This window comes from Scatophagus argus, chromosome 9 (genome assembly GCF_020382885.2).
Source record: "Scatophagus argus isolate fScaArg1 chromosome 9, fScaArg1.pri, whole genome shotgun sequence".
Classification (NCBI taxonomy): Eukaryota; Metazoa; Chordata; class Actinopteri; family Scatophagidae; genus Scatophagus; species Scatophagus argus.
This window is the reverse complement of record NC_058501.1, coordinates 6066716-6092774: the sequence shown is the minus strand read 5'-3', so window position 1 is coordinate 6092774 and position 26059 is coordinate 6066716. Positions and strand designations below refer to the sequence as shown.

The window sequence follows — 26059 nt, the reverse complement described above, 5'->3', positions numbered from 1 at the left end:
CTCCCTCTTTTATATCAGAGGAGCTGTAGCTGAAGTACCTCAGTCTCACAGCATCACCACTTTCTGAGGTCACATCAACACACAACGCATCTCCTGAGTGAGATCACCATCTCCTCTGTGGAATAATCTCTCTGGTCAGAGGTCAGACTCTTCAGGGCTAAAACCTTTACCTTTACATTAAACATGTGCTTGTTTTTCAGTATTCTCATTTGAAGTTGGGAAAAGTGAGATCAAAGCCAAAGGTAAGGTTGGGCTGAACCAGGTGATTAGTCTGGGCTTGTGGTTTTTTAAGGATGGGCATTGGTTAATGTGAACATTACACCAGAATGTGAGGGAGGAAGCCCGTCTGAGAGCAAACACTACGGCTAAACAGAGGACATTTCTGACACACCGCTTCTTTCCGCACTTGGAATGTTTTGAACAGGAAAGATCTGTGAATATTTTCCTAAATATCCAATTGTTCAAAGTTCAAACAGAGTTTTCAGAGCATAGCTGAGCTGGGGTGGATGTGGGGTAAATATGCCAAAATTGATGATACCATGACATCCCTACTCAGTGCATAAATCCTCTGCTAAACTGTGGTTCAGGAAGACATTCAGCACCCATAGGTCTTTGCCCACTCAGGATGTTGCGGTATATCATATGTTGGGACGCTGGAGGATAATGAAGTTGGTTTGTGTGTATTTGCAGGGCATGGCTTTTTCCCTGGAGGAGCGTCTCCAGCTGGGTACCCATGGCCTGCTGCCTCCTTGCTTCATCAGTCAGGATGTCCAGCTGCTCCGGGTGCTCAAGAACTACGAGATGAAGAGGGACGACCTGGACAAGTAAGGCTGATGTACAATCACACACACATACAAAGCTCTATTGCTGTGACGTAGCATCTTTTCATCTTCTATATCAGGCGAGTACAGGTGCAATTCTCTTGGTTCCCCATAGAATTCCTTTATCTCTGTGCACAGTGAGACATCTACATCTGGAAACTTTCAAAGCACAAGAGGCAGATTAGCGATTGGCCCCTGGTGATCTACATCCATCTCTCAACACTGCATATTTCACTGAACAAATCTAAAGAGCCTCTCCTCCCTGTTCTCCTTCATGGGTGTTTTCATAACCTCTAGCGACCAAATGAAAACTTCAATTTTGCATGCTTCATTAGAGGCTTAGGAGTTGTAGCTGTTATGTAATGAATTTACCTCATGCAAACACTTCAGTATGGGCTCTCTTTCACTCTCTGTTTCACTGTTTTAAATTATATGCTGACTGCTCAATGTTATCTGTCCGTAAAACAGCCTCTGATTCCAGTTGCTGTCTCTCAGTCAACCGTTCTGTCAGCTGTCACTCCTAATGTCGAGGATGAGTGAGCTGCTTATGAGACAGGATTAAGGCTCACCAGGAACGAGACAACTTCTTGAAAGCTGCCTCCTCTTCCACCACTGCAACATCACAGCATCAATCATTATGAGTTTGTCATTCCCATGACTTGTCAGTGCCACTAACAATTTGTCTCTGGTCCTCCAGTGTGCTCAGACTTTGGGCTTGGTCCCATGGATTAACAGCAGCCATTGCTCAGGCCCTGCTGTGTTTACTTACACTCTGTTCCCCTGCTCTGAATAATTCTTTGGTATTTACTGCTGGACTGTTTCATGTAGTTTTTAACAACCATAACTCCAAACTTTGTTTCCCATTCTATTTTAATCAGATAACTAGACTTTTTTTTTCTTTCAGTGGAATTTGTTGTGTTTTTGAATTACAGCACTCCCAGGACATGCATTAATAATTTGAGAATGATGGAGTGACTTAAGTAACGACTATGACCATGTTGTCAGCAAGGGAAATGGATGTTCAAGGCCTTTGCCAACTGAAATATAGCATATGTATGACTAAGGGGAAATCTCATATTCGGTGAGGTTGTTAGAAAGCAGTAACAGCCTTAAAATGAGCCAGTAGATCATTCATGCTAAAATAGATTAAGACAGAGATAGATTAAGCCCTGGCTGCCTCAGTAGGTCGACTTTAAAGGGAGCTCTGCACTCAGTAAGTCGGCACGGAACCTGCTTTATAAAGCCGTGTGTCCTGTAAATATTCCTGTTGTGGGTAGTATTCATGCCTTGTAAGGTTAAGAATGGAGAAAGAAACCCTCCTTTAAAGTTTGCCAAAAATCAAAAAATAGCACACTGCAGTGATAAGTTAGGATATGATGTTGGATGGATGGATTTAATTAGCTGTTTTTGATTGGTCAGAATGACAGTGAGAAGTGAAGTCATCAAAATGCTAGTCAAACTTTTGTCTCTGTGTTGTCTTTTTTCTTCATTCTTAAAGGGGCACTTCAACAATTCTACAAGAAGAGTCAGTTTACTTAAGTTATCTTTACATACACTAAAAACTAAAAGTCTCACCGAATTAGTATTAACAGTCTATGGCAAATAATCAGTCCATAGTAAAACTGATTTTAGTTCCATACTGTGAGGCATATAGAGACTTTGTGATAAATTGCATGTGGCAGAAGCTCATTTGGTTCACCATTATAAAATCAGTGCTCCTCAAGAGCAGCTGTCACCTCTGTGTATTGTGCAGCGGCTGTGGCCTAGCCTATAGCAGGGAGGGTGTGCATGCTTTTTATCCCCTCAACAAGAGGCACCTTGTGCTCTGGCTTTATGGAAACTTCTCTGATCAGGAATAGAGCCCTTTCTGGCATGCTCTGCTTCATTTGGGTCATATGCAAACCCTCAGCACCCAGTCAATCTACAATCAGAACAAAGAGCTTGTGTAGGGGTCTGACTTTCATTCTATGTATTTTTCCAAGCACTTGGAACACCAGCAAAACAAATCTTTAGTAGTAATTATTATTATTATTTAGTAAGTAATTATTTTATACGTGAGCACAATTAGTCCTTTTATCCTCACTTTTTTGTAACATAGCATTCATATGCACATATTCTCATAGTAAATCCTGCACATTCTCACTATCCTTCAACTCAATCCTTGCACTTCCTCTATTCTTGCTGATATGTCTCGCTCACATACATATAGAACTTAACATCTGACTTTAATAAACCCCTCCTCAGTTCAGCAGGTATGACTGCTCAAGATGTTAAAGATTAACATGCTGTGTTTTCTTCCCTGCTCCTCCCTGTCACTCCCAGATATGTGTTTCTGATGGGCCTCCAGGACCACAACGAGAAACTTTTCTATCGGGTGCTAACGTCAGACATCGAAAGGTTTATGCCTATCATTTACACGCCTACTGTGGGCCTGGCCTGCCAGCGGTATGGCCTGATATTTACAAGACCGAGGTGAGACACACTCACAACACTGAACTAACTTAAACTATAAAACATGAGGTTGCATTTGCAAGTTATGTTCTTGGTTGAATTTTCACAAATATTCATCTGGTCTTATCATAAAACTGAGCTGTCTATGCAGTAGAAACAAATATTTTTGACACTGGTGCTATGTGACTGGAAAACACGGAGATAAAGAGCTGTGGTATTCTTCTTTGGTCAAAAGGTAGGAAACCCACAACAACTAGAATGCATTACACTGCACAGGAGTAGTAAATGCTGCTGCTGGTGGGTGATGTACTGCCATTTGTACATGCAGTACATGGTTTTGATTCATCCAGTGTAGCTACCAAATGGCAACCTGTACTGTGTTAATGTAACAGCTGAACGGCACACTAAAATGTGTTTTTGAAAACAGCTGAGGTCAGAAACATATCATGGCAGACTATTGCCACCAAATCAATAGGGAACTCTGGGTGCAGGCAACATGGATGAAAGTTGAACACTGTTAATTAGTGGGCCAATGCACTATTGCTATTCCATTTCTTTACTACTTCTTATTATTATTATTAGTGGGCCAATGCACTAGAATGGGGCTTAATACAAAGCCGAAGGCTATCGGGTGCTAACGTCAGACATCGAAAGGTTTATGTTGGTCATTTACAACAATAAAAACGAAGTATCATTTCATAGAGCATATTGTTTACATTTTTTTTTAAACAAAATGCAAGTTTTTTTTTTTTTTTTAAGCATATGCTTTAGAGTTAATTATTATTGGCTTCCATCTGAGTTGTTTATTGCTTTAGCCTAATAATTTTAGCCATAACTTATCAATTACCTTTAGCTAACTGTTAGCTACCTGCTCCCCTCTGGAGTCCTTCAGTGTTCACGTGTTCCACGACCAGGACGAAAACCGCTCTTGTTCCTCTTGGATCCAAGGTTCGACTACTGGCCGGATTCTCCTCTCCAGTACTCTGGCATAGACTTTCCTGGGGAGGCTGAGGAGTGTGATCCCTCTGTAATTGGAGCACTCCCTCCGGTCCCCCTTCTTAAAAAGAGGGACCACCACCCCGGTCTGCCAGACCGAGGGCACTGTCCCTGACTGCCATGCGATGCTGCAGAGTGGTGTCAACCAAGACAGTCGCACAACATCCAGAGCCTTAAGATACCCAGGGCGAATCTCATCCACTCCCGGTGCTCTGCCACTGAGGAGCTTCCCAACTACCTCAATGACTTCGACTTGGGTAATGTGTGGATCCGCCTCAGGGTCCTCAGCCTCCGCTTCCATGACGAAAGGCACGTCAGCAGGATTGAGGAAATCCTCGAAGTATTCCTTCCACCTTCCAACAATATCCCCAGTCGAAGTCAGCAGCTCCCCACTTTTACTGTAGACAGTATTAGCAGGGAACTGCTTCCCCCTTCTGAGGCGCCGGATGGTTTGCCAGAATTTCTTTGAGGCCGACTAATAGTCCTCCTCCATGGCCTCCCCGAACTCCTCCCAGACCCAAGTTTTTGCTTCCACGCCTGCTCAAGCTGCTGCACGCTTGGCCCTCCAATACCCGTCAGCTGTCTTGGGAGTCCTACAAGGCTCGATAGGACTCCTTCTTCAGCTTGACGGCATCCCTTACTTCCGGTGTCCACCACCGAGTTCGGGGATTACCGCCATGACAGGCACCAGAGACCTTATGACCACAGCTCTGAGCAGCAGCTTCCACAATGGAGGTGGAAAACATGGTCAACAAGGAAAACATCCTTGTTGTTTTATCTTTCATCAGAGGCTTCTGAAACGCTCTTAGTCTGACCTGTCACCTAGAATCTGTTTGCCTTGGGCGACGCTACCAGGGACATTAAGCCCCCGACAACATAGCCCCTAGGATCATTGGATCATTCAGGTACTCAAACCCCTCCACAACGTTAAGGTGGCGGTTCAAGGAGGGGTTTTTTTTTGTTTGTTTTGTTTTATTTTTTTATTTTATTTTTATTGTTATTTAAAATGTGAGAAAAAACCAAAGCACTCGGAGTAAACCCAGATAACACAGTTAACATGCACATGTGTGCTCCTCACAGCAAGGAGGTTAAGGGCCTGGATCTGGATCTGAACCTTCGCCTGCTGTGAGACATGTGCTGCCCTGACACCTGAAGTCCTGCGTCATATCCTGAACTCAGCAGGACATGAGGCGGGACCACGGGTCTCAGTAGACCTTTTTCATAGCAGAGATTTCAATTTGTCATAGCAGGAGCCAAATCTGTTCTGGCCAGGACAAAATGTCTACTTTGAAAAAGGTTTGCCCCACCCAAACACCCACCCTAAGACTGCCAGTGACTGCTCTTCAGCCACGTCTGCAGCAGGCAGTGAAGGGTTTGGCCATGGTCTTCAAGACACATCTGAAGAACCTTTTCACACCGCTCGTCCTTTCCGGCAGCATCAGATGCTTCTTCAGACCCTCAGTTATATCTTTGAACAGGTCCTCGTTCTTTACCAGCAGGCTAAGTCGGAGATTCCCTTTTTGTTTTCGTATGGTTTTAATCAAGTCCTTCTTCACCGCCTTGGCGATTCTTTTGATGCGTTGGTCGTTCACCTCAACAGCAATGTCAGAGTCCGCGAGCTCTGCGAAGAGCCTCTGTGTGAGTATGCTGATGATGTTGATTATGTGTTTAGACACATAAATCCAGTCGTCTTTCACGATCTGACGAATCAGCCCAGTCACTACCAAATGGCATAGTTTTTGCAATTCTTGGATGTTGTCTACTGTGGCCCCATCTGCAGTTTCATGAGCTTCACAACAGATAGCTGGCTCACCTGTAAGAGAAGCTGGTGTTCTTAGATCTACCAACTCTTGCTTAAGCTTCCTCACGCCAATATGCACAGGGCCTTTGCAAATATACTTCTTTGCTAGTCTCATCCCTAAAATGCATGTTGTTTCCTTCTAGATGGTGCTGAATAAACATCCTAAGGAAAAACACGGTGCTTCAGACACAAATCAAATAAGTTTTACACCATCTGTAACTGTGCACCTTTGTGGCTGGTCTCCTTAAAGGTGTCTCTGGACCAGAGCACTTCCCTAACGGACCTTAATGGGTTTTATGGTGTACTGCAGGCTTCTATCTGATGGGGATGCTGTTCTTTGGTCCTCCAGGGCCCTGTCTATGTTCCTTAATAAGATACATGTGCAACAACATGTCCACACGCACACGCACACACACACACACACACAGATTTTCAAAATAAAAGCCCCTTTCAAATTACATGAAGTGGCTGTCACAAAGCTTTTCAAAATAAAAGCTTCAAGCATGTTTTGAGATCTACCAAGAAATGTTTCCAGCCAGCCAGGCAGGGTCCCGGCCGGCAGCAGAGCCCTGGCGAGCACCATAGGCCCACTCAAAATTTCTTGTGAAGAACTTTTCTAGTTTACATATACTACACATGTTATAAAGATACAAAGCTGGTCTTTAATTATTACACTGTGAAATGAAGACTCAAGGAATCTTAAAGTATGTGCATGTGTATGTTGGAACTGGTCTTTGATGCTCTAAAATCTGAACCAAAGTTGGATGTTGCGGTAGCTCTTTCAGCTGGAGTTTGGTCAGACTGTTCAGCTCAAGGTGAACCACTGAAATTAGTTCAAGGTTCACCTTGAGTTGATCTGTCTGTGCTTCATGTAGACAGATGTTCACTGGTTTCCTCTTGTCTTCTACTATAAACACACTTTGTTCTCTGTTGCGCACACACACACACACACCATTCAGCTGGTATCTGCTTTACCCTCAAATAGGTTCATCGGGTCCAAGTCTCTCACTATCTGACAGAAACACTCCCTAAGCTGTTATAGATAACCTGTAGATATTGAGCTGATAATGCTTTCAATTCCAGTGTTGTGTTCAAGGCCACTCTCTATATTTCTTGGCCCTTTCTCTGCACATTTATCCTTTCTCAGGTGTTGTGTTTGTTTTTACTGTAATAAGAGTGACAGGAGAAAGACCACCCTGTCCTTCACAGGCCCTTCAGCTCAACAGCAAGTACTGTTGGGTATAATTACTGACCGATCTTAAAGGATACATATAAGCCAATAATCCACATGACGACCTACAGTGGTTAGCCATTGTTGGTAGCCAGGAGGCAATTCACCTCACCAGAGTGATGGCCATTAATTGAAATAATCTAGATTTTTTTCAGTTAGCATAATTTAGTATTGTAAAAATACAGGTAAGAAAAATACTGTTAACTAATGTTTGGAGTAGTATCTGAAAGGAATGTCAGTGACAGTATTTTGTCCTACATTCAGCAAAGCCAGAATTTTCTAAATGCTTAATTCAATGATGGCTTCATTTACCTCCATGAATGTTTTTGATTAGTGATGAAACCCCAGTCTTTCTAATTTTGTCCAAGTAGTTTTCTTGTAAAAGCTTACCTTGGGTGTATTTAAAATATTTAGAAACCCAAGTTTTCCCATGCACTTAACTTTGTTACCCAACAACTCCCTGTTTCTCTGTCTCTGCAGAAGTATGTGGAAAATATTCCTAGCATGCTTCTCTTCCTCTCACACTGAGCTGGCTGGAGGAGTCATTTTATACACTCCCTCAATCTCACAGCACAGTGGGACCAGACCTGCTGCCAGAGGCCTCAGGGTTGGGAGTTTGAAGTTTGCATCAGGGGGATCAGTTAGCAGAATACACCAGGAACAGTCCACTGTCTCTGACAGGTTTAGGTTTTCAGTCAGGCTGTTTCGCTCTGTTAACCATGGCTGAGAAAGAGTAACTGGCCAAGCTCATGATACATGTGAGCCTGTAAACATTATATATCGTGTCTATGTTTTTAGCCACATTAGTGCTCTGTGGGTGACAATGTCAGTTTGTAGATCTTCCTTTTTGGTTCAGACCACTGATGCCACTGTGCATATGTGCATGCGTGTCTTTCAGTTGGACCACCATAGCAGCAGATTAGGCCTCTAATCACTGGCTCTCAGGTATAAAGACTTTCTGTGCGGAGGCAGCAACCTCTCCTTGCCTTGCCTTACTTTACCCGCTAATCTGCCTCATGGAGACTAAACACTCCGACACCAGGCTCTGTACCTGAGGTCATAGGTCAAGCGCCATTAAGTGTCAAAACATGGCCGATTCAGTGAGCTTTGAAAGGGCTAGAGGCAGGAAGGAAAGCTGGAAAAAGAACACATTCACATCATTGGAAGATTAGTGGACATGCTTACTTTTGTTGGTTTGTAAGCTCATGAGCAGACACAGTGTTTTAGCAGAGAAAGTTGGTCTGTCTACATTACACAAAGTTTGTTTGTGTTTGCCCCATAAATGCGGGTTGTGTACTTTGTTTGACAGCCAAAAGTACTTGGTTGTGATAAATGATAATGTTGATGATAATGATCCTAAGTATTGCATCCAAGTAATTAGGTTTACTTCAGTCATTGCCGGTGTCACTGTACCCTCTGTGGTTCACTGCTATGGACTGTCTAAATAAACTTGTAATAGCCTCTTTTAACGTGAGAGTCTGACTCTTCAAGAAGCTCTCAAAGCAAGTGACATGAACCAATCCATCTTGCTGATGGAGATAGATGATCACTGGTAGCCCATTAGTGGATTCCTGGTTAAGGATAAAGGGCAACTCTACTACTACAGCTGTCTGTCAGGAGCTTGAAAGTAAGACAATGACATTCTTTATCTCCCTAGAGATAGAGAAGGGTAAAGAGCAGATGCTCTCTTTACTTCTACCTTTTCTACTATATAGGCCATTTGTCTTCCATCTATCAATTTGATATAAACTACTAATTTCATGTTGTAAAGGGGTTGCTGACCGTGTAGTGAGTAGTTTGAGGATAACAACAGACAGCATTCCATGCTGAATTTGAACTTTCGTCTCACATTTCAGCCAGGGCAACCACGTAGCTCGCTGACACTGATGTGTTTTTAATGTTTTTTGGACAACAGTAGAGCAATATAGCAGAGATGAACAAGATATATCACGCTTTCGATACGCGATACTTTTCATAGGATCTATTCAATATTAGTAATGACATTTTACGTGTAATATAGCTATAAATGCAAATAAAGTAGAATATTGTCACATCATTCTTTAAATTTGAAATTTGAAAGGCGTATTTTTCACCTCAAATTTATACAAAATTTTGAGACCAGTGGAAAGATTATCTGAAATTTGATAGCGTTCCCATAATGGTGGCCATGTTTTTTTGTTTATTTATTTCTTTTTGGTCTGAGGATGGCTTTGTGGTCAGGAAGGGTTGAAGGCACACACCTGCAAAGCAATACCCATGTGATAATGTGTCAGGGTGTGAAACCACACAGAAGCAAAATGCTATTAGTTTTATTGTCAGCTACATAAAAGATGTATTACAATGCAATATTATATCGAATACCACCATGATTAGGTCTTGTAAGGCTGGTATTTGACAAAAGCAGACGGTGTGCTGCAGGAGGTCATAAAGGCCTAATGAAAGGCATCGGCTGAAGCTGTCTGAAGTGGCACATGCTGGATGATGAAGTATTCCAGTCTTGCAGATTAGGGGCTTTTGAGCTGTGATCTCACCCATTCAAGCCCACACACAGTGTTACAATGCAAGTGTGTGAGAAAAGCTATTTCTTTTGGACTGATGAGCGCCCAGGGTTAAAAACAAAATAGCCTTGCCTTCTGAATCATTAATCCACACATTATCATTGAACCGTGATGACCGACCTAAAACTGTGAATTACAAACAAGCACTTATTCCACATAAACTAAAGTCCAGGGAGAACTTGTACTCTGATCATGACTGTTGCGTGACTTTTGCTGATGTATTTGTTTACCACATTTTTCTCTTTGTCAGACCATGAGAGAAACTCATGCCTGTGTTGAATGGAAGAAGCACTGGAGAAGTAGGGAGGGGAGAAATGGTTTGGAATTACACTGACCTCATGAGGAACGTGGCAAACATTTGGGTTTAATTCCACCCTGGACTTTGGGGACCTGGTATAGCAATATAGAGCTCGTGTCCAAGGAGGTTGTACAGCCAGTGAAAGCAAAGAAACACAAGGGCACAGTAATCTGTAATGCCACATTTCCTGCAGTATCTATTAGTATAATAAATTATTCTATCAGCTATACCTAAAATAAATCCACAGCAGTGTTACTGTGTAAACATGGTATGCAGTCAAACTAAATATATGTTTTAAATAATTGTCTACTCAACTAAGACTACCTAGCTGAATTGTCCATGACCTACAGTGCCAGGAACCATTGCTAATTCAGACTACCATAACTTTCCATGACTTAGGGTGGTGTACCATGGCTGGAGAGCAAGGTGGTTGGGCTTGGCCCTTTGGTTTGTTCCATTGTGTTTCTAAGAAACAGCCATGAAATCACTACAAATATATTCATTTAGGCTTTTGGCTGGGCAAATGGCTGTCAGTCTCTGTCGCTGTTTTGCCTCTCCTTAGAGATGTTTGGCTTTGGTCAGGATTCAACCAGGGTCTGAGAAAACTGTAGCTGTCTGGTCGAAGCTTTGCCAGATGACCTGCTGCAACTCAAGTTCAGATTTTAAATTCAGGATACAGCTATCAACAATATTACAGGAATCCTGAGAATGCCAGACATGGCACAGTAAAGAAGAGACAAGCAGCCAGAAAGCCTTTGTTTATCAGCAGGGCTTTTATTGTGAACCATTTGCAGGCATATGAAACAAGAGCTGACTTAATTAAACAAAAAACAAAACACACACCAAAAATGAGCCTAATGATGCCTTCGGGTGTCTTCATTGGTTATGTGATGCTTGCCTTTACTGTCCAGAGTCTTCTTCCAGCCTGCCATCAAACATGGGCGCTGACAGAGGATGACACAAAAAGGAACATTTTTAATACTTCCCCAAAGACTGTTTATCCCTGCATTTAATAAAGTTATTTCAGTTTGACTTTGCTGGATCTACTGAATGGTGCATTAATTTAAGACCCTCCATCTCCACCAAGGATAAAATTATAGAGCACAGTTCTGTTTGGCTGCTATTTCCTCATCATCTCCATGGGTCAAATTTTGTTGCGCAGTGGTAATATTTCACCAGCCCACACTGGAAAATGCGATTTGCTGATCATCCTATGAAGCTTGTTTGATCTAGAGTCACACTCGGTTTGGTTTGTACCGTTTGAAAGTAAACCCTTAAGTGTCTCAGTACCATGCATCAGAAAATTCATTCAACATATGTCACATACACATATGTCCTTTAAATGACCTTAATGTTAATTTCACAGTACAATAGAAATAAGAGAAAAAGTATAGAATGACAATAGACTTGAGTACAGTGTAAAGCTTCCTCCACAGTGATAGTATGGATGTAGCTTTCACCTTCATGCCTTGAGAAACTGTAGCAGAGCCATAAAACGTGGGAGAGGTCGATGAATTAAATACGATCCCTTATGGAATGACCTTATGTTTGCAAACGTTGGCCACTTCCACTACTTTGCACTTATGTGCTGCATATGTTTTAGCAATGTTGTCTTTTCTGCACAGTTACTGCTGCAGAGGCCCTATAAATTGACAAAGAGGTGGCAAATGGAACTACATATATAATTTCTTTATTACACCTGTCAAAGCTGAAATGTGAACATATTGCTTGGATGCCAAAGAACATGTTGGAGGTGGCTTTTCAAAAGCTAATCCTACACGAGCTGAGGCTCACCAGCACCTCAGCAGAGTTGTTTCATGCTGCTGGCTTCATCCCTGTGTGACTTGTAGCAGCCAGAAGGGTGTGTGTGATGTAAATAATAAATAAAATACAATGGATACGTACAATATGTGTGTCGGGTTAAATGGAGTTTCACACATACTGTCTATTGTGGCTGAAAGAGTTAAAGGACATAGAGTTTGCATCTAAGTGTCAAATGTGGTGGAAATATCAGTGTTACACCTTCAGTTGAACTGAACATATACACCACCATCAGGCATGGAAAAATGCCACAGTGATTTGTTGAATCCAGCTTTGTTTCCCACTGGTATGAATGGAAACTCTAAACCAAAATTTCCCTGAGTCACAGTCCAACCTTTTTGGCCCAGAGTAATCTACAGTCCCTGCCATTTTTTTTGTTCCCTTTCGTAGCAGTGTAGAGTAAAACTGACATTATGGTCTAATGCAATGATGTAAAAATTACAAAAAACACCAGCCTAATCAGATCCAAACAGTTGCCACCACTTCAGAGCACTCTGATGAAGTTCAATAATGGTCCGATGAAGCTGTGTGGATGGTGAAGATGATAGAGCTTAACAGTTTGTTGTCACTTAGCCCAAATGATCAACTGATTTACGATAGTGCTTGTTTTTCCAGGTGTGGTACTTCATGCTTCAAATCCAGATGCAGTTTTGTTTGTGTCTTAAAATTACTATGGTAGTGAGGGGGAGGTACAGGAAGGTTTCGCACATTACACACATGTCATGTCCTCTGATTTAGTATTAAATGAAAATATGGGGCCACTTGACCTCTAATTGGGGAACATTGTAAAGCAAACAGGTCAAAATCACTAATTCGTCCAGATTTACATTTTTTGTATAGCATACACATCTGCTGTATTGGCAGGAAACAGGCAATATTACATTTTTTCTCTATCATGGTTTAAAAACGTGCTCGGTCAGGGTTAGGAGTAGGCCTTTGTCTTCATGGTTAAAACTAATACTAGTTTAAAGGAATAGTTTGACAGTTTGATGCTCATTTGTTTTCTTGCTGAGAGTCACATAAGAAAACTGATACTATTCTCATGTTTGTAAGTATTGAGCTAATCATGAAAGCGGGGGGCGCAGCATGTCTGGTTCTGTCCAAACGCTAGAAAATCTGCCTACTAGAACCCCTGAAGTTCACCAATAGCATTTCTTTTATTTTATCCAAACATGAACATAAATGGAAAAATGAGCCAGGCTAACTGTTTCCCCTACTTTTTGTTTACATGCTAAGCTGAGCTAGTTACCTTCTGGCTCCTGATCAGTTCTTAGCAGATAAACATAAAAGTGGTATAAATCTTCTCATCTATGCCCTGGCAAGAAATTCAACAAGACAATTTTTTAAAACATCAGTTTTTGTGTGTGTGTGTTTTTTTTTTTTCCAAATGAATTAGCTTTTCTTTTAACCATAAAACAAAGCTTTCCCAACATGTATTTACATTTAGTTTTGATTTTAGTACTCTTTTTTTTTTTTTTTTTAGCATATCGGCAAAAACTTTGCCTGAAACTACAAGCTTAATATTCAAACTAGGTGAGCTATAATACTGTAATTGAATTTTTACATTTGGCGCTCCATGTGAAACTGGGTCAGCCTCATATTTTCGTGGGACACTCCTTCCTGCTGATAAAAGAGCTAAGTCAACAGATTACACATTAATCACCATCCAGCTGCACCACTTGCATATCTGCATTTTGATAAGACCTCTGTGAATGGAATTAGGTCTACAGTATCTGACATTAATATCTCTTAATGGCTCTGCTTCTTAGTTAATGTATGTGGTAAAGAAAGCACTAAAGGCTAATTTATCTTTATTTTGACAGCTCCATCAGCTATCAGCTCAGCTTTGGCTGTGAACACTTGTAGTTCTGTCATGCATTTGGCCTGAGGCTGGAAACTGAAACTTGAAAATATCCATCTGCACTCTTGGTCTGTGTGAGTTGCAGAATCACTCAGAAAACTGTAAACGCTTTCTACAAACACCATTTCATTCAGTTTCGACATACTATTAAATGTAACTAGTGGGAAAATGTAAATAATCTAATAAAAAAGTTAGAAACTATTACCATGAACAGTATATTAGTCCCAGTACTTCATACACACTCATATTCCTCGTGCATAATTTCAGAGCTGTTTAGGTCATAGGCATTCTGGGTCTGTGATAGTGATTGGACCATTATAATAATGTATATTTTCTGACATAAATAACAGGATAGTACAGAATGCATTGCTATAGATTTAGACTGATTAATTGTTTTACTCTTTTTTTTTTTTTTTTTTTTTTTTTATCACAGCAAGAAAAGAAAACATTTTTGTTCTGTTCTTTAGCCTTTTAAGTTTGAGTAGTTAACATTGCGGAATATTAACTGCAAACCGAAAGTCTATATTTTGATAGGTTTTATAATTATCAAAATGATGAAATAAATAATTGTGAGTAATTAAATTCTACAAATTCTACATTGCAATGAGACTAAAACACACAACAGGCCTGTTTGGCTGGAGTTGAGAAGTTATGACATGCTTGTTTTTCAGTGTTTAATAGATTAAGGCAAATCTGCTGCAAGGTTTCCTTGCTAACTGATAAGAACATATTTGAACCATGAAAGAATAACTTAAGTGGCCTTGCAAAATCCTATTTGATCCCAGCCTATGCCTTGCAATAACATTATATATAAATACGCATGACAAATGTTATTTATGTAAAGCAAATTTTGGCAGAGCACATTGGATTTTGAAACCCTCCAGCTGTTTTAGATCATTATATTTCCCCTTGTACAAGGTCAGATTTTGCTCTCATAAGTCATATAAAATGTTTAGATCATATAGGATTGGAATAAGAAGAGCTTGTTTATGATTCTGGATGTATATTTTAGCTCTGAATTCCACCATGAGCATGCAGGATCTCCTTTTCAGGAGGCATGGCCATTAATAAACACAACAGCTGAAGGTAAATTGACCTTGTAGTTATTATGAATGATCTCACTATGAGATGACTGGTTTTGGTGATGATGTAGACTAACTCTTCAGCACTCAGTCTGACCTCTGACCACTCTACGGAAATGGGATCTGACCCCAGGTGACTGTCCTTTTTGACTCTCTTTGATCTGTTTTCATTATGTGAGACTTGACCCTGGTGCCCTGAACATCCTCTTTGATTTATACCTCTGTATTACATCAACGAGAGCTCTAGTTTCCTTGTTAGAGAGCTGAAAAATGTCACCTGCAGGGCTGTAACTAACACACACATTCTTCTTATATGGCAGATGGTAGAGTTGCTGAAAAACAACTTTAAAACACAAAATGAATTTATCCCTGTTCAAATAAAGAAAGAACTTGTGTTTATCAAGTAGTGATAATTATGAATCTTGTAATGATCACATTATTTTTAATAGAATGGAAAGAATTAAGGGTGACACGGTGGTGCAGTGGTTAGCACTGTCGCCTCATAGCAAGAGGGTTCCAGGTTTGAATCCCGGTCTGGGCCCTTCTGTGTGGAGCTTGCATGTTCTCCCTGTTGCCTGCGTGGGTTTTCTCTGGGTACTCCGGCTTCCTCCCACAATCCCAGAAACATGCACATAAGGCTAATTGGCTACTCTACATTGCCCCTAGGTGTGAGTGACTGTGTGGTTGTCTGTTTTTGTGTGTCAGCCCTGAGACTGACTGGCGACCAGTCCAGGGTGTACCCCGCCTCTCGCCTGTAGTCAGCTGGGATAGGCTCCAGCCCCCCCGCGACCCTGACAGATAAGCAGTATGGAAAATGGAAGGATGGGTGGATGGAAAGAATTATCATATAGGCTAAATGTCGCATCAGCTTTGATATTTTGCATCAAAGTGTGTTATTCCTCATAAGGAAGCATCAAGCTTAATACAGCAGGCGCTGGGGCACAATGAACCTAATAGGTCATGAAGTCATCTCACCTCTTGTGAATCAAAACCTACTTTTGTATTCTGCAGCCATTTCTTCCATTTGTATGAAATTAATTCAGACATTTTAAAATAAATAGTACAAATATGTAATTCATATTCAGTATGATTTTATTGAGACTGTTCTCCCAAGAAAAGTGACAGCATCAGTGGTTTCAGCGTGAACCATGATCATCTCATAATCTTAACCATGTGGTTATTATTGTAACCATGACGACTGGGACCTTAACCATAAACAAGTAATAATTCTAACTCAAACCACAATGTTTCCAGTGTTCCTAATCTTAACAAAGTCCTCTTTGTAAAGCATAATCTTTCCCCAAACCTAACCAAACCTGAACCATGGCTAACTAAATGAACCTCAATCTCCTTGGTGAGTTATAAAAAATATACCAAAATACCAGAGGAGCCTTAATTCAGGATTTCAAAAACAAGACATTTATTCAGGTTAATTGATTACTCAAGTATAATTACAAAATATCAGTACCAGTGTGAAGGCCTGATGGATCATCTTGCATTAACTTAAAAGGTCATGATAAAAAGGATTACGGTCTGTTGTTTACCTGCTGACATATGTAAAATATGATGGTTTTAGTCTCTCACTTAGTGTCTTATAGGATATGAATTTTCTCCTCCGCTATAAGCTATGAAGAAATGGAAACTCTTAAAGCATTTCTCCATCTGTTTTATAGTGGACACTAGCAGTTTGCCTGCCACCACAGACATGCCTAAAATTGAATAAGCTTTATTCTGTTAACGTCATGGAGAATACAATGGGCCATAAATCACTGTTATCCATACAGTGATGAATGATTTTATTCCTTTAACCTGTCTTCTGTTGTCATTGATCTTTATGTCTATTTTTCATGAATACATAACCTATCTGGAGGACAGGTCTTTTTTTCTTGTTTTTACATTTTTCTTGTGTGTGTATAAAGTGGTCAAGACTATATATATATGTGTGTGTGTGTGTGTGTGTGTGTATGTATATATATATATATATATATACACACACACACACACACATATTCTGTATATACACACACACATATCCCACTTTTGTGAACACAAAGCACCATAGCAAAAGCTAGAACTGCTCAGTATGAATTTGCTGGCTGAGCCAAAACCAGTTGCTTTTGAATGTGACTTTGCAACCCACACAAAATGTCACTGGCATGCCCCAGATGTCAGGAAGTGTGTGGAAATGAGAATGAATGGAAAACCTGGTTGCAGAGAGCTGAAAGTTCTCTAATAACCAGCTGGGTTCATCAGGTCTGTGCCTCTGATTCATTTAGCAGGGCCTTTGTGCTGGAATTGGCCTCTTCCTGCTCTTAGTTGCACCATGAGTTATGTAAGACTGGCTGAGAGCAAAGTTGGACATCCAGTTGTCTGGACATTCGACTGCCTCTCCTTCACCTGGACAGCTACAGTAGAAGACAGACTTTGAAACCCCAGAAACTCACACTCTTTGGTTGCTATATTCATCACCTGCAGGTTGGCCTGTGTCAAAGATTCCATGGCTTTTTATGTTTTGCCCTCAGCGTGTTACCCTAAAGTGATGAAAGGCTGGACAGACTGGACACACTTTGTTCATTTTGGCCTCAGATACTCTAGGTTCCTCCTCTTATCCAAGTCTGGAAAAGTTTCACAAGGGAAGATTAGTTGTTATATGGAGGCCCAAACTGATTTCAGTGGGCTACAGTGGAATGAAGTGGGGGTCGGTTACGGTTTTCCGAGGCCAGTGACTGGAACTGGTTCGTGCTTATGTAAAAAGAGAGGGTGAATCAGGCAATAAGTTGAATACTTGTAATATGATGGAATCCTGTCAAAGTCTTAGCATGCCATGGAGGGTGGGAGTCAGCAAAAGAAGAAGAGTTCATTGTCTTCAGACTTTATGGAGAGAGGAGGGAGTGAAGGGAAAGGAAAGAGAAGAGACTGGTGAGAGTAATCCTGCCTGTCACGTTTCATTTCCAAGTGACGAGAGCTGCATATGCTGAGCACAAATTACGGGGTACAGTTGCATTCCTAGAAGAAATATACAATAAATACGCCCCTCAGACATTCTTTAACAGCATATTTTTCTGATGGAAGAAACACAGGGAACTGAAGGCTTACATGTGCTTAGACAGAGACAGAGAGGCGGATTAAGGCCTGGATAATTGTGTTTGTTGAGCTGATGCAAAATTATTCACCCACTATCTGGATCCCTTTGTTGTTTCTTTTTTTTCTTTTTGTGTTTACAGAGCACTTTTTCCTTTTCCCAGACGTCTGCTGCATATTTAGCTTCTTTGACAATCATCTTTTCCATTGCAGTTGGTTATTTTTAAAATGGGTTTGCTACAGCTCAGGCTGCAACATGAACAGGGTGATTGATTGGCATTACCAAACCTCCTGTAGTCACTGAGTTTTCCTCTTCTCCATCAGTTTAGTCAGTTGCTGAGCTGCTTCATGTACTGCAGCAATGGCTTTGGCTTCACTTCCTTAATGACGTTTGAAATGATCAGCATGAACAAAACCGAGGGTGCAACCTAAGTAATAAACATAACATGCTCTCCCATTATGTGAATACTCAAAGTAACTTTCAGTTTGTACATAAACTGAAATTAAATTCTTCTCTTTCCATGGAAAGCCATTAACTTATTAAATACCATTCAGCAAGAAAGTTGAAACCAGCGGTCTCATTGCTTAAATATTATGCTGTCAGTCTTTTTCTGCCGCTTGTGGTCTGATACCACATCCAGTCATAAAAATCACTCTGTTCCCCTATTAGTGTACTGTATGTGTGTGTGCATGTGTGCTGGGCTGTCTCACTTGATGTTGTGCTGGTCCTCAGAGGACTCTCTACCCACCTGATATGATGACAGACACACGTGTTAGGCCCTGACCAGTATTTCCAGTGACTGACAAATTGGCTATTGACATACAATATAAATCAAAACAAGGATATTTTGGTTATCCTAACATTATGGCTCGAGGTGAAATGTTTGGTTTACCTTGACAGAAAAGACTGTCACAGGCTTAAGTATCCCTTCATGTTTCTGTCCTGAATGCACTGATGTTTGATCTCAGTGGTAATAAGTGTTGGAGAAGTTACCCCTCATGGGAATTAGGATTGAAAGTAAGAAAAAAAAAAAGCCAGAAACTATAGACTCACTGGCTGTTATCACGTTTCTTTCTGTGATACGCTCATAGATCTGTCTAGATAAAGTAAAAAATGTTTGCCATTGTTATTGACAGAAATTGTGTCACAATTATGTATCAAGTTCGTTTGTCGCCCAGTTCTTGGTGTAATTTATTACTCTTCAAACTGGAGACTGCAGTGTGCGGTGCAGTTTGATGCACTTCACTGATAAATAAATGGCACACAATACATTTACACAGTTAACAAATAAAGTTGGTAAAGCTGTTCCACCAACATTTGAAACTTGTAGGAGAAAACACGAGCAGCCAGTCAGAGTTGTTGTGGTGCCAGCATGGTATCTCTGTTTTAGTTACTCTTTTGTGGAGGACCGTGAAACTGCTGTAGGTGTAAGGTGTGCAAGTCCTCGACACCAAGGCATAAATGAAGCTTAATACAAGACCTGACTCAGAATAAAGGACTAGACAGGCCCAGAAGAGTGTGCTCTTTTATTGTTCTTTATTATATTTTTAGATTTATTTTACCGGACATACTATAGTTCAACCAACACATACGATATTATGTGAACAAAATCATATGCTTTGATTTTGAGATTTTGTTTTGAAACTCTGACCTCGTCACAGGGAAGTAAGTTCAGCACAGCAGGAAGCGGGGAGTGGCAGTAATAACTACGTCACAAAATGCACAAAATTAAAAAGGGTTTATTTTTTACCTCATCTCTCTTGACACTTAAGCATGTTAGTGCAACACCTGATGTGACCTAAAATCTGCTCTAAGTTTATCCACAGCAAACAGTTCTTTTGTGTTTTGATTTTGAGTTTGGTAGTTGGGAAAAAGAAAACAAATTGAAAGTGTGGTTCATAGTTGTGTGCATAAATTAGTTTCATCTAAATGAATGATGTCTCTGTGTTTGAGCACAGTGTAAAAAGGCAGACACAGCACATTTCTGGTAACAAATCACAACACATCAAACTCTGGGGTTTATTATTGTGTTTTTAACTCTTTGCCTTTGTTTGTGACCATTTGGACCTTGACCAAGTGGTGGGTAGATGAATCCATTCCAATGAAATTTTAAATATTAATCTCTTGTTACTGGCAACAGCATGTTTTTGTTTCTGTGAAGGCCTGTTGAACTTCCCAGCTTTAATAAAATGATATATCAAATATCCCAGCAGCTGGTCTGGCAGAAGGATCCAATGTGTTCATTTTGGAGTGATGTTTTAGTTTGAACCCGTTATGAAAAGTCAGGGATCTCCTTGGGGGGAATGTGCCCGTTGAAAATGTGTTTGGTTTTCTGACAAAGGCAGACTATATCTTGGATACCTTCCTGCTTTATGTACCATACATTTCGTACTGCGCTTAAAGTTTACAGTTGATTGTTTATCCATGTTTGCAGAAGCCCTTTTTGGGCATGCACAGAATGGAGGACGTCAGTGTGCTGTATGTCATTGCTAAGAGACTGTGTGTGAAGCACTGTGTGAGATGGGATACGTCACTCTGAGAGCTTAATGTGTCTGACTGTCTCTGTGTGTGAGTGACTGCTGCTCTGAGAGCCACACAGCTTCACATGCTGCATAACATTTCTGTTTGCATAATCATAAAGATACAGGGTGTTGAAGAACTCAGGTTAAGTGAGAGAGAAATTAGTCTAACGGTAACACTTTTCTGGGGCTGATGACAGCTCCAGCTGGCTGATGGCTGGAACATGTACAGAGATGGATTAACTATATGTCTTTAGGCCAGCTTGTTGGTGATTTTACTCAAAAATTTAGCAAGATCAGTATGTACTATAAAGTTAAATATATAGATAGATAGATAGATTTACTGAAACCAATGTTGTGTATGTATTTAGATCAATCCGTCATGTGTTTGACAAAGTGGGGAACCTTGGCCCATGCTTGCTTGTGAACCTCGGAGCCTTTTCAGGATACTCCTTTCACACCCAATCATTATACTATCATCTGTTACTAATGAATCTGTTTACCTGGTGGCAAAACATTGACTGTATTGTCTTTGTTCTCTTTTCAGTTATGTGCATATATCAAAAAGGATCAGCAAATTATCACATTCTGTTTTACTTGGTGTTTCTGTCAAAGTGACATTTCAGAAGCTTTTACAACATCTTAGACATTGTTTTTTTTGGTGGGGGGGGAGTTATGGTCACATTGTAAGAACAAAAGAGTTGTTATTTTCATTAGCTGACATTTATCTCTTCCCTCTGGGCAGAGTCACACTTCAAGATGTTGCCTCCAATTAGGCCCTTTAAAACAAATTTGAAAAATCAAGTGGAAAATCCTGTCATAAATTTTCTCAGGGTACAAGAGACCAAGCATGAAAACCTGTCTGTTATGGCAGATTTGGAGCTTAATTAGTTGGAGAATTCTTGTAGTGCATGACTGTGACCTTTAACACTGTTTTCACAGTATTTCTCAGTGATTTGTGTCCACTGTGTCAGTTGAACCTTATGTGGTTTGCTAACTGAGGGCGTTCAGGACAATGAAGATTAAGGTTATGCAGAAATGGTGGCTGGTGATGTTTTGTGTGGACACAGGTCAGCGAGACCGGCTTCCTCATGAGGCTCAAAGTGTTTTGGGGTCATGGTGTGGAAATCAGTTTTTTTTTTCTCCTGCCATCCCTCACAGCCTTCCACAGTCCCTGGTGTGTGTATTGTGTCAGGCGGCAGGTCAGCATGGTGCTGTTTCAGGCTATCAGGTTGTTTTCTTTACCCTCTCTGTTCTCGCCACACTCTCTTGCCAGACACGGCAGCTCATTGCTTTGTGGCCCTCCTCTCATCTAGAAAATAAGGCCACTGCTTTTCATTGTGATTATTTCAGCAGCAGCAGTCTGGCAACACACACACACACATGCGTGCATGCACACACACACACACATTTCAACTCTAAAAACATCAGTTTTTCAAAAATCTCCTAGTCCTGACACCAAAACATGTAATAAATCCGCTGATCTACTAGAGGACACTGTGTCACAGTTTGCCTCTCCTGGGTGTTGTGTGCATGTATGAAGGGACAGTACTCTGAATATAGCTTCTTAGAGAGTGTCAAAGTCCACTTGTGTAGGAGGTCGGGGTTTTCGCAGGAGACCTAAGTTTGAGTCCCATGTGAAACCAAGAGTCGTTGTTGAATCATTTTAACTTACATGACAAGTTAAATTATGTGACATGCACGTGCAGACGTGGGGGCACCTGACCATTACACCAAAAGGGACTTTAATAACATCACATTCTAAATACATAGAGAGCTTTGCAGCTGTAACAGCTTCCACTTTTGTTGCAAACTGGGTCTACAGAAATGTTTCTCAGTAAGCTTTATGTTGAAAGTCTAACCAAATGCTGTATATTTATTGTTGCTATTTCAGCTACGGATTGCAAACATATACATTACAGTAGCTGAGGCAAAACATGATACTGACTCTTTAAAACTTTATCGAGTCAGCTGTAACACATGAATATCACAAATTGATAGTGTGTAAAAAGTTAGTTGGAAGTGAGAATAGCAGATAGGATAGATAGAATTTAATTAAAACCGATGGATAAATGGTTGAGAATGGACGAAATATACAGCATGCTAAAAGTAGGCCTATTGAACACATGGCAAATAGCTAGAAGTAACTGTTTCGGGCGTACCTGTTCGCCTGACAGGAAAGTGTGTGCAAGAAAGTTTTGGAACCCTGTGTGGTTGCCTTTTTATGTTATATTAACAACTGTAAAAGTAAGACAGGAGAGGATTTTCCTTTAACCCTGCATGCAAATCCCAACCCTGAACTAGCAGCAAACCCTTGAAGAAATTTAGATAGGCCAACAGTGTTCTCACAGCAAACATGTAAAATGCTTCTCTCTCTCTCTCTCTCTCTCTCGCTCTCTTTCTTTGAATATACTATTTATGTGCACAATACATATATATTGTGCACATCCTGATAGCTGCTGTATGTTGGGAATTCTTCATTAAGTTTTGGTTTCAATAGATCATCATCATCTTAACAGGCAGTGATGATGGATTTAAAACAGCTCGTCCTGACTGACATGAAGAGATGCTGCTCTGGGTACTGCAGATGCCTGATGTGATTTCTTAGGGGAGTTGGTGTATGTGTGTTTGCCTGTCACGGGCACTCCTGCAGCTCTGCTTCATTAGACTTTTTCAGGTCAAAGTTCATGAGGTCGACAGCTCCTCTGAAAGCACAGAGAAGCAGATAATCACAGTTGGAGGAGGAAAAGAATAACAACAAGTGGAACCTGAAATGTTTTGGGTAACCTTCAGGTTGACAGAGATTAGGCGTCGCTGCCAGCGTGCCTGTCTGCTTTGATCTACTTCAAGAAGTTGTTTTCCAACAATCAAAATGTGGGGTCAGTCTTTCAACCCCAATGCTGCTCTTTCTCCAGAATCCCTCATATTGTTGCTGCTGGCAGTGGCTCATGTGCTCCAGGCTTCAGGTAAACACACAGCAGGCTGCACTTCTTTCTCCTCTCTCACACACATCCTCTGTATTAAAGACAGCCCAGCTCCCCACAGGTCCCTTACAGCTGTGCAGACTTTTTTTTTTAAACTCTTTAAGTTGATCTGCGTGTGGTGCATTTCGTGCAGCTCTCTTGCCGTCTCTTTTTATGTCTAGATGTGCAGATGTATGCAGATGTGCGTCATTATATTGCCAGAAAAGTTGAAAGGTTTTGAAAATGACAGATGCCAGATGTCTGCAGGTCCGCAGGTCGTCACCTTTATGAGACCTGCTGAGCTCTTTGCACAGGGAGAAATGTGTGTCTTTCAAAAACGTAATATCACTCAGTCTCTTTTAATCTGTCACACTCTCTTCCTGTCTCTTCTTCTTCTTTCTTTTCTCTCCTTTTTACCTGAAGAGTAGCTGGAAAAATAGCGACTATTTTTAGAATAACAATAAAACTGTTAATTATTTCATTAAGCACTAATGTTTCCCAGAGTCCAAGACGTCACCTTGGCCTTGGGAGACGACGGTATTTAACAGTGAAAATCAGCAAATGCTGACCCTGGAGAAGCTGAAATCAGAGATCATATTAAGACAGGGCTGCCATTTTTCCTCACTCATCGAACCACTAGCAGAAAAAAACAAGCTCCAAAGATCATTATGAACTTAAATAAATTGCAAATGATCTTTTGATGTACTTAACTTAGCTAGAAAATCCATACTGCCTTCACTTAACTTTTTCAGAATAATGTGGCTTCAGGCTAAAACAAATTAAGGAAGAAGCTGTAGAGGCAGTAGAAAACAGAGATGTATATGACACTTTTATTAAATGTGACAAAAAATTCACATTAAGACATTCATTTTTTGTCAGTGAGCTGGCTAATTGATAAATTGTTTTAGCTCAAGTTAATTTTTGCCCAAGAGATAATTGCTGACTATTGCGAGAGGTAGTGCCTCTGTTAGGTTGTAAATAACATCTCTCTTATCTCTAGTAAATGCACAGTCAAGTTCAAAAGGGGCCTACAGTGTGTGAGCTCTGCCTAATTGATCAGAGATTAGAGAGGACACAGTGTTGACTTTTGGAAAGCTAACACACTGTGCCCTGGGGCCACTGAAACTCAGTTTCCAAGTGTGTGCACCTCTCCCATTTAACTGGAGTCATGTGACCATAGCACTGACCAGCTGCCTTTTAGCTACAGACAAACACCTCAGCTCTCAAAGAGTTTAGTGTAGATTTCTTTTTAAAAAATCATTCTAGTGATATCATGTTGTTTTAAAGCAACATGGTGTTACTTTGTTCTTCACGTGTTCTCCCTGATATCTTAGTTCCGGTGGGTCTCCGCTTGTGAATTGCTGATGTTGGCTGCTTGGATGTCGTTGTCAGTTGGTCACTCGCTTTAGTCTCGCCTGAAATCTCTCAGCAACTACTCTATGTATTCCCATGAACTTTTAAAGACATTCAAGATAATAGAGGCCTCATTTATAAAAATAAAAATAAAGTTGGTGGGACAATACTGGTGACATATTAAGCAGACTTTGATTTAAGACTTGAGTTGATTTGTGTAATTTCTAATTGAAAGGTGCTTATGGAATAGCTACCTCACTACAAGTGCAGGGACAAATAATACTCTGGTTTGAATGTTAATGATAATGTGGGTCTATAACTATATAACGTTTGATATGAAGTGAAATTAAATGTGTGCGATGCATCATTATACAATCTGACTTCATGTCATCACCTGACTAATTTTCTTGTCTCCAAAATGTCTGTACACAAAGGTCAAAGATGTACTGTGCATAAGTACAGCCTCACAGAGACGTTTGCTTCACTGAATGCATTTTTTTTTTGTTTTCTAACATGTTAAGTAGAATCTATACAGACAGTGTACGCTACCACATCCCTGACTTATCAAAGCATTTTTGTTTGACACTTTTATGTCTTTCTCTTCATCTCACCATATTTCATTCTTACTTTTAACAATGTGTCATACAGTTTTATGTTTCACCGTTTTCTGCTACAAGAATTGACCTGGGATGGGTTTGTACTTTATGAGCAGATTCTTACAAACACTAATGTTTTTACTGTCACTGGCACATGGAGGAGGTGTTGCCCCCATACTTCAACCAGATGGGTGTGTTGGGGAGGAAAGGCAATGCAGCTGGACCCCACGCATAGAGATGATCTCTTTATCCTGGGATTGTCCCAGAGGGAAGGACTTCGATGCTACGGAGCAAGGAGAGGAAAGAGGGAGGGTTGTAGGAGGGGTCCACACTGAGATGAATGAATATTTGGGGAGCCTCAAGGGTCCAAAGCAAACTCCCTGCAGAGGCCTTGGGCTTTGGGCTCAACGTTAAAATCCCAGGTGCCATCAGTATTCAATAAAGTCTTGGTCAGAGGAAAGAAAAGCAGAATAGAAATAGCTGCTCAACTTCAAACAGTCAGTTAGAGCTTAAGCCTGTTTTTCCTTCAAATCATAGATAAGATTTTTTTCAAGTACAAAGTGTTCATGAGTTATTTGAGTTCTTGTGTTGCTGTTTGCCACAATTATTTTAGTGACGTTTGACTT

The 26059-nt window shown here is 40.7% G+C and overlaps 1 protein-coding gene across 4 annotated transcripts in view; it reads left to right on the top strand.

The window, feature by feature from the left end:
• The window catches only part of me1 (malic enzyme 1, NADP(+)-dependent, cytosolic), a 77637-nt gene that overhangs the window by 28975 nt on the left and 22603 nt on the right, over positions 1-26059 (top strand). For 2 of the 4 annotated variants that reach the window (XM_046399028.1, XM_046399029.1), the window contains exons 2-3: positions 691-824; positions 3144-3293. The exons of 1 other annotated variant lie outside the window; for it this stretch is intronic. In XM_046399028.1, the coding sequence (XP_046254984.1) occupies positions 691-824; positions 3144-3293 (284 nt within the window). Of the gene's footprint in view, positions 1-206; positions 243-690; positions 825-3143; positions 3294-26059 lie in introns of those variants that run through there. One more of the 4 variants, XM_046399030.1, reaches the window with a different exon arrangement.